General features: G+C 40.1%; 1 protein-coding gene across 1 annotated transcript; it reads left to right on the top strand.

Annotated features, from left to right (window-relative positions):
* The first annotated feature begins 100 nt into the window (after positions 1-100).
* On the top strand, positions 101-9,934 carry ptdss1b (phosphatidylserine synthase 1b). Its single transcript, XM_033636176.2, has 13 exons — positions 101-356; positions 521-612; positions 2,240-2,284; positions 2,493-2,617; positions 3,176-3,334; positions 3,840-3,991; positions 4,138-4,279; positions 4,465-4,577; positions 5,647-5,712; positions 6,760-6,859; positions 8,161-8,220; positions 8,590-8,668; positions 8,755-9,934. Exons 1-13 carry the CDS (start codon positions 187-189, stop codon positions 8,850-8,852), a joined length of 1,401 nt encoding a protein of 466 aa, XP_033492067.2. The 5' UTR covers positions 101-186; the 3' UTR covers positions 8,853-9,934.
* Positions 9,935-12,792: the final 2,858 nt, after the last annotated feature.

Genomic DNA, 12,792 nt, shown 5'->3' with positions numbered 1-12,792 from the left:
TATACACTATTTGTCTTGTTGAATACCACAACGCGTATTTTCAAGTACAAACACCCCCATTAAGTCAATGTTTCAGTCCGCCTTCAGAGTTCCTGCTTAAGTGGCTCTCTTCGCATCATCTTCTTGTCTCTGGTTTTACAACTTGTTGTAGCCGTCAAAACAAAGAAAGCAGCCCACAGCAGCGACATGGCAGCCACCCCAACACATCGAAAGGACGATGCCAACTATAAGTTACATTTCCGCATGATAAACGAGCAACAAGTGGACGATATCTGCCTTGAATTCTTCTATAAGCCACACACCATCACACTCCTGACAGTCACTGTGCTCAGTCTCATGTACTTTGCGTTTACCAGGTACAGTGTGAACATTTACTTCTTTGTCAAGTGCTGTTTAATATTAGTATTGAAGAATTTAAGTACAAACAATCTAGTTTCCTGTAACTGGATGTATGTCATATTCACAGTGCTGAATGAAGATAAGCTTTCCTTTGTTAACATGTGATACTGTGATGTTTCAGGGATGATGAGCACTCTGACAGCAACCTACGAGTTGGACTATTGGTGGTTATCTCCTTCTTCCTGGTCATCAGTGTCCTGGCCTTGCCTAATGGTAATCTATTCATCCAAGGGTGTAACTTTTTGGTCTGAGAAGTGGGGTGGGGGGGGGGGGGGGGGTCTTCCCCCAAAAACATTTGTGATTTGAATCCCATTTACTGTTTTCATGCATTTATTTGGAGACTATGGTAACCAAAACTAAATCAGAGAAATAATTAAGTTTGGCGCTATGCTAAATTCTGCCAGAATAGTACTAAATATGACAAATATGCTACTCCTCTGTTGCATTTTTCTGGAGTATCCCAAACCAAAATCCACAGCTCATTTCACATATACAGGCATAATCTAGCGTATCAAGCATGACTTTATGGTTGTGTGTGTGTGTGTGTGTGTGTGTGTGTGTGTGTGAGGGGTGTAATTAAGTCCCAGCCACTGCTATTTCTTGTCTTGCCCTCTGCACATCTGAAACAATTAGTAAACTAACATAAATTGGCAACTATTTTGATAATTAGGTAGTAGTTTCAGCCACTTTTCAGGCAGAAATACCAAATATTCACTGCTTCCAGCCTCTCAAATATGAGGAGTTGCTGCTTTTTTCTATTGTATGTGATAGAAAATTGGGTTTTAGACTTTTGGTTGAAAGAATCAAGCACTTTGAAGACATCATCACAGGCTTTAGGAAATTGTGAGGGTCATTTTTACCATTTCCTGACATTCTATAGCAAAACAGATTATTCTGATAATTTTTGTCAGATTATAAATTGATATTTAGTTGCTGTCATATTTATTTTGTTGATGCAAATATCAGATAATAACAAGACATGCCAGTCTAAATATTTCTTGATTCATTATGAAAGTGTATTGTAAAAAAAACTAAACTTAAATGTCCCATATGTAGGATTTAGGGACATTTATTGGCCGAACTGGTACATGGTATTCATAACCATGTTTTTATTAGTTTACAATTACGTGAAAATAAGAGTTGTTTTTTCGTTGCCGTAGAATGAGCTGTTTATTTCTACATACAGAGCTCTCCCAAGGAGTCCCCCATGTTGCTCTACAGTACCCAGAACAGACAGATTAAACACTGGCTCTACATAGGGCCATTCACGTTTTCGCGTCAGCCTCCATAGTTCTCCGACATGCTTGGCGGACAGGAGAAGTTGCAGTTCTGCAACCTCACCACGAGATGCCACAAAATCCTCCACACTGGACCTTTAAAGTTCAATTACAGAGCTTTCAACCACATCTTACAGCTTGCTGAGTTGTCACAGAAATAGTTAAGTTGTCAAGCATGGAACTTGACGTGATAACGGTGGTTGTTTCCTGGGATAGTGAAGGCATTACCCACTCTACTCTGCCTCTCATTGGCTCACCCTGACATTTTTACCCTAACCCTAACAAATCTCACTCTTCTTGTTAAAACCTGACTAACTCAACCAACAAAGGCAACAAGTACAAGCCAATCAGAGGGAAAGTAGGGCAGGTCATGCTTTCACTATCCTAGAAAACAAAAATTGGTGTTGTATAAAGGGAGCTACATATCTCCATGACAACTGAGCAAATGCCATCTTGAGGAAGACCATGAGATGTGTTGGTGACTCTGAAAAAAAACCTTAATGGGCCTTGAGCTAAGACTTGTTTGTCTCTACTAATAGTGTCAACAAACCTTTCTTTATCAGGACCTTTCACCAGGCCACACCCTGCAATATGGCGGATGGTGTTTGGTGAGTGTTCACATCCACATCTGTCTCACATGCTGTGCATCATTCACATTAATGTATTGTATAGTTAACGCCCTCTGAGGCAAACTGTGATTTGTGATCGTAGGCTTTATAAATAAAATTGAACTGAAATTAATTTACCTTTCTTTTTCTGCTTGGATCAATCTTTCAGTTTTATTAATCCTCACTTGCGTTCTCTTGTCCTGGGTAGGCCTCAGTGTTCTGTACTTCCTGTTCCTTGTCTTCATCATCTTCCTCAACTGGGACCAAGTAAAGATGCTGATGTACTGGCTGGACCCAAATCTGCGCTATGCCACACGGGAAGCTGATATCATGGTGAGGATGTTTTAAAACCCTGTCATCTGAAAAATTAGATCAAGTACACACACCACAACTAATACTATGTGCCCTATTTAAACAATCTCCAGTGTAGCACAAGGCCTGAAGTGCCTGGGGTAAGTGCATTTAAGGCATGTCCAACCATTTTTTCTAGTTAAAAAGTGCAGAATCTGGGCGCAAAATAAGGTGCAAGATGCAAAGATGATGTATTTAGTCCCTTAGGTGTAGATCTCTGTTAATGGGGAGTTTGCTGAGGAGCTGCTATGTTCACATTTTAGAGAACATAATTAATATTTTCCTCATTAATGATGTATTATTTCAACCAACCGCAACCCATCTGCAGATTCCTGTGTGTGTAATAAGCAAAGTGTACACAGGTTCTGAACCTGCCCATGTAGGTGCATCTTACTTCTTGCTTCGGGTGTAAGATAGGGTCCAAGATATTAGAAGATGTCGGAAAAGATGGAAGGATGGAGACATGGAGAAGTCTTCTCTTTAATCGTTCTCTGTTATTTCCAGATGAATTTTCTGACTTGGTAACCTTTCCCTTCACAGGAATATGCTGTGAACTGTACAGTGATAACATGGGACCGGATCGTGAGCCACTTTGACATCTTTGCATTCGGGCACTTTGCAGGCTGGGCCATGAAGGCTGTGCTCATCCGCAGCTACGGCCTCTGTTGGACCATCAGCATCACCTGGGAGCTGACTGAGGTAACATGCATGTGTTCAAGATGCAGTCAGGCTTAATGTGCCTGTGTTAAAATCTGTTGCCTGAATCAGAGCAGTCCAAGGATCTAAACAGAAAGTAAGTGTCCAAGGCCATGCAAAAAAAGTCATTACTTGTAATCTGTAGTGATCCAGTCTATACAGGCCGCTGCACTGCTTCAGCTCGGTGTGTGCAGGCAGCAAGAATTGTTTGTTTGGAAGAAACCCATTACAAAGCAGTAGTATGAGAAGGGGTTTCTGCACATAACAAGTGCTGTCGCCTTGACTGCAGCCAGTTGTTGACTGAAGGGATTAGATTACAGGATTTAACCTAATACCAGATTTACTCATCACAGAATCAGCTGCGTCACAGATCCTGACACCCACAAGGTGCCAGAATCATTCAAGTAACATACTAAGGAAATGCAGTCAGTTGATTAAAAAAGCTTTTTATCTCTTTGACCACATTAGTACATTTTATTTTCCCGCTTAATCTCTCCTTTTTCCTCAGCTATTCTTCATGCACCTGCTGCCAAACTTTGCAGAGTGCTGGTGGGATCAGGTGATACTGGACATACTGTTGTGTAACGGAGGAGGCATCTGGTTGGGTATGACTGCCTGCCGGTTTTTGGAGATGAGGACCTATCGCTGGGCCAGCATCAAGTCAGTGAAGCTTTGTCTTTTTTTCTTTTATTTCCTCTGTCTTTTAAAACCCCCAAAAGCCTAAATAATCTAAAATAATATGGTATAATGCAAGATTACATGTGTATGTATCTCAGTATCCTCAAAAGTGCACCTACTCTGTTCAGGGAAATCCACACCACCACAGGGAAGATAAAGAGGGCCGTGCTCCAGTTCACCCCAGCCAGCTGGACGTATGTGCGCTGGTTTGACCCAAAGTCCTCCTTCCAGAGAGTAGCAGGCATCTATCTCTTTATGATCCTATGGCAGGTACTGTATTCTTTGACTTCAGATTTACTGTTGCTGTTGACTATTATTTGATTAATCAGTGAATGAGTTATTCTAGAAAAGCTCCTCCTTCACTGTGTCATCCTGCCACTCACACTTTGGAGTAAATATACAAAATATCCATAATAAGTCCTTTAATCTTGTCTAACATCCTGTTATCTTCACAGCTGACAGAGTTGAACACGTTCTTCCTCAAGCACATTTTCGTCTTCCAGGCTTCTCACCCTCTCAGCTGGTGTCGCATCCTCCTCATTGGAGTCATCACTGCGCCCACTGTGCGGTATGTTCAATCTATAAATACAACATCTTTTCCCTCTTACCTGTAGTGCTGTGTATTAGTCTAGATTGTTTTGGTGTGAGTTGCAGAGTGTTGGAGGTATCAGCTGTAGACATGTCTGCCTTCTCTCCAATATAATGGAACTAGATAGCACTCGGCTTGTGGTGCTCAAAGCGCCAAAAAACACACATTTGAAAACTCAACAGCAACGTCTCTTTCTAGAAATCATGACCTGGTTACTCAAGATAATCCACAGACCTTGTTGTGAGCAGTTTCTTATAGGAACTATTTCCTCTCTACCAAACTATACCCGCCGACCGTGTCACCGCGCAGAGGGAAGCATGCATCTTCTGCTAGTTCACCTAGCACCACTGGGCGTGTCCAAATTTAATTTTTGCTAGTGAAACGGCACATAATCTGGGTGCAAAATAAAGTGCAAGGGGCAAAGGGGTTGTATTTGGCCCTGTGTTTTTTGGGCACAACATGAATTCAACCAATCAGAGTGTCCCATTTCCTTTCAAAGCCAGGTGTGCCTGCACATAATGTATTTGTATTTATATGGCGGAAACTGGAGAAGTAAGCTGTTTCCTGCTGAGAGTAATGCAGTAAGAGCACTCATGTCGCCTCACCAAATATTGTGGGACGTTTAAATGGCAAAACTAAAAACAGTAGTTCTAAACCTAACAGGAAACAGAAGTAAACTTTTCACTTTTGAAATAATCAATTTAGTTACGCTGCGTCTTGTGTGTAAAAATGCACATTATTCCTCTTACCTCACTCTTCCAGGCATCACTGAGCTAGCTGATGTTACAGCTCAGTAGAAGAGGACGGCATTAATCTCTACACAGTCATGAGTACATGCATTACTGGATGCTTGCGGTGATACAGTTGGGGGTGTAGTTTGGTAGAAAAAAAAGTTCCTACATGAAACTGCTCACAATAAGGTCTGTGGATTATGTATATACTGTATATACATGTATATATTTTGGATTTTTGGGGTGGACTGTCCCTTTAAATGCATCCTTTATTCTTGGCAATTACAAATTTCCTCTTTTTTTCCAACCTCTTTCAGACAATATTATGCATACCTGACAGACACCCAGTGTAAACGAGTTGGCACACAGTGCTGGGTGTTTGGGTGAGTATCTTTTGTCTTAACAGTTCATGTATTTCACTGGTCTAGAAAAGAAGCTGCATCAATGCTACTTTTTGAAAACTCTTCCCCTAGTAGGAATTCTTTTAAGGACAGTCATAACATTTTAAGTTTTACTCATTTCTTCTTTCATTGCACATGCCATTTTGGTTTTAGCCTTAATAAAAAAAAGCCCGGTAAGCAAACTGACACTGAACTTTGTCCAGGGTCAGGTGTGGCTTTCTTTAATCTTGTCGGCTGTTTTACAATGTGCCCAGGCTGGTTGGCTGGTTGGCTATCCCTGTTTTTAATCGAACAAATCAGAACAGCAACTGAAGGTCATGTAGTACTGGTCTATTCCAGTTAATGGTTAATGGTTGAAATGTATTGGCAGGGGAGATATCTGATGTTGTAGAGTTAAAAATAACAACCAATCAAAGCTCTTGCACATTTACAACTTAACAAACAGTAAATAGATACTCACTACAGGTGGCACCAGACAAACTGATAGGAAACTGAAACTACTATTTTGTTGGCCACACGCCCACAATCTTGTTAGCCTGCAAATATTCCAGGTCCTACGAGCCATTTTAGCCTGATAACAGACGATTGGACAAGGTTTAACAGGTTTTAAAGTCACCTTATAACAGTGCAGTTTGTGGTCACTTTAAATTCATAACGTAATAGTTATTGACCTCATCTCAGACACAAAGCTGCTAATGCCCTCAGTCTGCTCTAGTTTCCATAGCAACGAGACAGGCTCTCTCCGTCTGCATGAATTACTTAACATTGAGACTGCTTTCCTGTCCGAGGTTTACCCCTGCAGAGTAACCTTTACAACTGAGTTCCCACAGCAGCTTCATGAGCGAATATTGCTGGGGAACAATAATACAGAACACATGCATGTTGGACTCATATGCCACAAGTGTTATGCATCGATATAGACGCCCCGCTGCAATGAAATGAATTTGCCAAGAGAGGGGGCCATTGTTGAATATAAAAACATCCATAGTAACCATACCATTAATCCAATGCTCTTATGTTTTCTTCCAGGGCCATTGCTTTCCTCGAGGCTCTTGTGTGTGTGAAATTCGGTCATGACTTGTTTTCCAAGACACAGATTCTCTATGTAATGCTGTGGCTGCTGTGTCTGGTAAGAACAAAACGTGTGTATATGTGTGTGTGCACTCATGGAGAATATGTTTCACTTAAGTCAGTCAAAAACAGGTGCATCACTATTATGCAACTATAAATGTGATTACTCTGCAATGCCCTGATGTACCTTCTCAAAAAGGGCCACTAGGCACCTGTTAATGTAAACTACATGGACAAGTATTGAAAAGGAGTGGATATCCTACCTTACTTCTGCTAGTTGTTTCTGGTAACAGTTGTTTCATAGCAGTCACACCGAAGTGTGTCAGAGACCTGTAGCGTTTTGAAAGCTGTCCATGCAGATATGAGTGCTTTACTCTGCTGCCCAAAGCTTTTCTAATGATGTTGCTTTTGAGTTTATCCCAACAGCACTGGCTGTACATCACTGAGTGTGGCTCTTTTTAACAGCCCTAAAACTCTACAGGGTTAACTATGTTCACTCTTGCCAGCCTGTTCACATGCAAAGCAGCGTTGACACAATGGGCCTCATTCACTAATGAATGTGTAGTATTTTTCTTACTTGGCGCACAAAATAAGCGTGCATGCAAAAATGACACATGCGCACCAGTCAGCTTTGTTAGATGCGTTTCTTATAGTATCAGTCTCTGCTCTCTCATGAAGGCACTGGCTACAGTAACTTCCAGTAAGACTAGATATGCCATCTGAACACCTGCTTGGGGGTAAATCAGTCTTTTATACACTCTATACATGCATTTTAATCAATTATAGACCAAGTAAATAAGAACAATGAAACCAAAACTATTACATTTCAATATGGGCATTCTCATTCTCACTGGCACACTATGTCTTTATAACTGAATATTTTATTATGAATAAAGGGGTGTCAGTTTCATTGGCATTAGTAAATTAACATTTTTAAATATTCTTTCCTATGAAAGCCTTTTTTAATAAATGCAGTTTTACTATGCTGTGCATTTAGTTGAATGGTGTGTGTATACATTTTTTAAGACTGCTAGGCCCTGATCATTGGTGCATATATGTGGCCTGAGGCCGTTCTAAATTTGTTCGCAGGGTACCAACAAATTCAGATAAGAAAATTCTGATGAATCCCGTATTTGTGCGTAAAATATTCATATGCACAGTTTAAGCACAGATTTGTGTGTGCGCTGTGTTTGTGAATGAGGCCCAATGTTGCTTTAGCGTGGATGTTGTGTATATATATTACAATACATATGTAACTTTGGGTTCCTGTTTTCTGCTTATTTAATATACTTTCTCTCATGTCCGTGGAAAAAAACAGTGTTTAACCAAACTTTTTTGTATCCTCTTGCACATTTTTAGGCACTCATCACACTCTTATGTTTATATGGAATGATTTGGTATGATCAAAATAAAATGAAGGTAAGATGTTGATTTGGTTCGGTTATATTTTGAGTTTTCATTTACAATGTGTTTTAAGAGTAACTTAAACCAGCTGAAAATCTTGCTTTGGTGACTTATTGTTCTTAAGGTTAAATTTAGGTGTCATCGAGGGAAAAGCACAGGTGTTACTAATAACATTAACTCTGGTCTAATGAAGTGAACATGAAACTCCAGGAGCATGAAACTGATGCAGTTAAATGGAATTCCTTCATTTTATTAGTTACACGTGTGCTTTTCAGACTGTGACATGTCAAAATAAACAGTCAGTGATCTCCTGCTTGCTGTGCAGTTACTCTACACAGCTGCTCATCTTTTTATTTATCACACTGAGCTTCCTTGTGTTTCCAGAGCAATCCTCTGCACAGTGAGGAGTGCGATGACAGCAGTGTTGTCGACTCGTTTGGTTTTGTCCCAGATGGCGATGCAGGTCAGTCACGACAGGCAGATTGGTGACAACTGTTGCGTAAACTCCATTTGAAATGTTTAACGTTGTTACGTCTCTTGCTTCCATAGCTCAGAGGGATTCATTGAGAAGTTTACAACCTACAAAACGAAGGAGAGCTCATGGGAGGAACAGATTTGTTAATGGCCATGGAGGAAAGAAACAATAACAGCGACACTGGATATTCACATTCTCTGTGAAAGGGTGAAGGATCCACCCAACAGGGAGAATACAGTATGCACTTAGATCTCCTAAATGATTGTTGTAAAAATTGCATCAAGGGTTTAATAAATCCTAAAGGGTGGAAAGCAAACTCCAAAACAAAGTCACTATATGGTACATATCAACTTAGGAAGTGCTGTCATTCTGTGGGAGTCAAAAGATGAAACACACCAATGAGCTGAAAGCCTTCTAGACTGGGGTGCTGATTCTCCAGTACTCTGGCAACACGAGCAGATATTAATTACGACAAGGACGAAAGCGGTCCTGTATTTAATGTGAGATATTTTTAAACAGACCCGAATAACCAAGGAATATTCCCCGGATTTTGAAAAAAGAAGATGGCCTTATCATCACAAGCATGCTCTCCTCATCTTCGTCTTATACCCAACATTTTCTACCTTAAATTATTAAATACTGATTGGACGCTTTGCACTGTGGGACACTTTGAGTATGTCCAGTCAGGTGTGTGCTAAACTGCTATGCTTCACTTAGCTTTTTTGCACTTAACCTATTTTTGTCCGTTGTGTTTTGGATATCACTGTGTGCTTAATTTAATACCTTCACTGGAAAACTAAAGATCAGTTATTTTTGTTAATGCATTTTGTAAGTTATTAGAATTGGTGTTGTATATTTGTTAACTTTGCCAAAAGTTACCACATTTTGCACTTATCTATAATCCAGTAAAGTGCTGGTATGCACAGCACTGTGTGTGAAAGATGTTTCTATATACTTCAAACAAGAACAACCAAGTATTATTGGACCAACTGTAGCCTTTACACATTACCCTGTTTGTTTTTTTAGCACTGTGTGTGTGTGTGTGTGTGTGTGTGTGTGTGTGTGTGTGTGTGCGTGTGTGTGATGAGAGAGAGGTGATCAGTATATGATACTTGGAGAAGACTGTGACGTTGAATACAACAGCACTGTGGTGACATTCAATAGCAGAGGATAATCACTTGTGTGAAATGATCCTTTTCACACACATATCTTTTTTAGTGATCTCTATTAATAAAATGTGACCCTTATATAACACACTAAGTGACCGCTTCATATACGCTGTTCTTAATATTATTAAACCATGAATTATATTTCATATTTAGTGTTAGAGTGTGTCGTGTCTGCTAATTGAATTTGTATTGATGTATTTTGAAATGAACCTTTTTGTTTTAGCACCAGCTTGCCTCAGTGGTTCTGGTCCTCTGACTCTAAAAAGCGTTAAGTGTTAGACTTTACTGTATTTAATATAAAATGTTGTAAAATGTGTTACTTGGAACTTCCAATGGACTACTTGTGTTACTGATTTACAGTACAGGCCAAAAGTTTGGACACACCTTCTCATTCAATGCGTTTTCTTTATTTTCATGACTATTTACATTGTAGATTCTCACTGAAGGCATCAAAACTATGAATGAACACGTGGAGTTATGTACTTAACAAAAAAAGGTGAAATAACTGAAAACATGTTTTATATTCTAGTTTCTTCAAAATAGCCACCCTTTGCTCTGATTATTGCTTTGCACACTCTTGGCATTCTCTCCATGAGCTTCAAGAGGTAGTCACCTGAAATGGTTTTCCAACAGTCTTGAAGCAGTTCCCAGAGGTGTTTAGCACTTGTTGGCCCCTTTGCCTTCACTCTGCGGTCCAGCTCACCCCAAACCATCTCGATTGGGTTCAGGTCCGGTGACTGTGGAGGCCAGGTCATCTGCCGCAGCACTCCATCACTCTCCTTCTTGGTCAAATAGCCCTTACACAGCCTGGAGGTGTGTTTGGGGTCATTGTCCTGTTGAAAAATAAATGATCGTCCAACTAAATGCAAACCGGATGGGATGGCATGTCGCTGCAGGATGCTGTGGTAGCCATGCTGGTTCAGTGTGCCTTCAATTTTGAATAAATCCCCAACAGTGTCACCAGCAAAACACCCCCACACCATCACACCTCCTCCTCCATGCTTCACAGTGGGAACCAGGCATGTGGAATCCATCCGTTCACCTTTTCTGCGTCTCACAAAGACACGGCGGTTGAAACCAAAGATCTCAAATTTGGACTCATCAGACCAAAGCACAGATTTCCACTGGTCTAATGTCCATTCCTTGTGTTTCTTGGCCCAAACAAATCTCTTCTGCTTGTTGCCTCTCCTTAGCAGTGGTTTCCTAGCAGCTATTTGACCATGAAGGCCTGATTGGCGCAGTCTCCTCTTAACAGTTGTTCTAGAGATGGGTCTGCTGCTAGAACTCTGTGTGGCATTCATCTGGTCTCTGATCTGAGCTGCTGTTAACTTGCCATTTCTGAGGCTGGTGACTCAGATGAACTTATCCTCAGAAGCAGAGGTGACTCTTGGTCTTCCTTTCCTGGGTCGGTCCTCATGTGTGCCAGTTTCGTTGTAGCGCTTGATGGTTTTTGCGACTCCACTTGGGGACACATTTAAAGTTTTTGCAATTTTCCGGACTGACTGACCTTCATTTCTTAAAGTAATGATGGCCACTGGTTTTTCTTTAGTTAGCTGATTGGTTCTTGCCATAATATGAATTTTAACAGTTGTCCAATAGGGCTGTCGGCTGTGTATTAACCTGACTTCTGCACAACACAACTGATGGTCCCAACCCCATTGATAAAGCAAGAAATTCCACTAATTAACCCTGATAAGGCACACCTGTGAAGTGGAAACCATTTCAGGTGACTACCTCTTGAAGCTCATGGAGAGAATGCCAAGAGTGTGCAAAGCAGTAATCAGAGCAAAGGGTGGCTATTTTGAAGAAACTAGAATATAAAACATGTTTTCAGTTATTTCACCTTTTTTTGTTAAGTACATAACTCCACATGTGTTCATTCATAGTTTTGATGCCTTCAGTGAGAATCTACAATGTAAATAGTCATGAAAATAAAGAAAACGCATTGAATGAGAAGGTGTGTCCAAACTTTTGGCCTGTACTGTATAATTTTATACGGGTGGGGTTGCTTGTTTTTTAAGTACAAAATTAAATGATTTTCACATCATCAGCATCACGTCATTAATTTGTTTTTCAATGTGTCCACTCTTGTACAGTATATATTTTAGTTTTATAAGTTGTTTTATTTTTTCATTTTCAAAACTTAGAATATACACTAACATGAATTCAATACAATATTGACAAGGAAAAATAAGCCCAGTGTGTTATGTAAAATGTAATTACATAACACTAATGATAAGGGCCAAGTGTTAACCATGAATCCCCTTGCAGTCGTGTTAGCTGACATTAAATCACTGTGCAGCACCCTGTCCAATTAGCTGCATTATAATTTCAAGTGTATGGACATTCTTGTGAGCCCAAATCAAGGCTGGGTTATGAGCATAGGCAATGATATGCAAAGGGCCCCGCCACCTCTCCTACATGGGAGCAAGACACACAGATTTGTGGTGGTTTTGCATCCCTTTGTAGTTGTTATGCATCTTTTTTGGTTTTGTGTCGCCTTGAGGTCATTTTATGTATCTTTCGGTCGTTGTATGTCGCTTTGTAATAATTTTGTGTCTCCTTGTAGGTGTTTTGTGTCTCTTTGTCAATGTTCTGCCCATTTTTATGCTTATTTTGTTTCTCTTTGCAGTTCATTTGCATTTATTTGTAGTCCTTTTGTGTCCCTTTGTAGTCTTTTAAGTCTCATCTTAGTTATGTGTTAATTTGGATTTAGTAATCCATCCATGGTTACAATGGACCTTTGTGTAAATTTTCTAACAAGAGACATGACGTATAAACATATTAATCTATCAATAATTATTATTTTAATGGCTTAGTATTGTGTGCACCATGAAAGGTTATGCTTAGGCCACCCCAGCAATATAATAATCTTCACACACGACACAAAATAACCCCATGTTACAGCCATGTGGTACAAAGTCCTGTCAAACCTTCCTCTTT

This window comes from Epinephelus lanceolatus, chromosome 16, assembly GCF_041903045.1.
Source record: "Epinephelus lanceolatus isolate andai-2023 chromosome 16, ASM4190304v1, whole genome shotgun sequence".
NCBI lineage: Eukaryota > Metazoa > Chordata > Actinopteri > Perciformes > Serranidae > Epinephelus > Epinephelus lanceolatus.
Note: the sequence above shows the minus strand (reverse complement) of the source record. Positions and strands in the feature narration are given on the sequence as shown.

Bases quoted from the DNA above. Each gene is read 5' to 3' on its own strand.
- ptdss1b (XM_033636176.2), top strand. From the start codon at position 187: ATGGCAGCCACCCCAACACATCGAAAGGACGATGCCAACTATAAGTTA. The intron at 3,992-4,137 runs GTCAGTGAAGCT...TACTCTGTTCAG, and splicing joins TATCGCTGGGCCAGCATCAA to GGAAATCCACACCACCACAG. The intron at 8,669-8,754 runs GTCAGTCACGAC...TTGCTTCCATAG, and splicing joins TGTCCCAGATGGCGATGCAG to CTCAGAGGGATTCATTGAGA.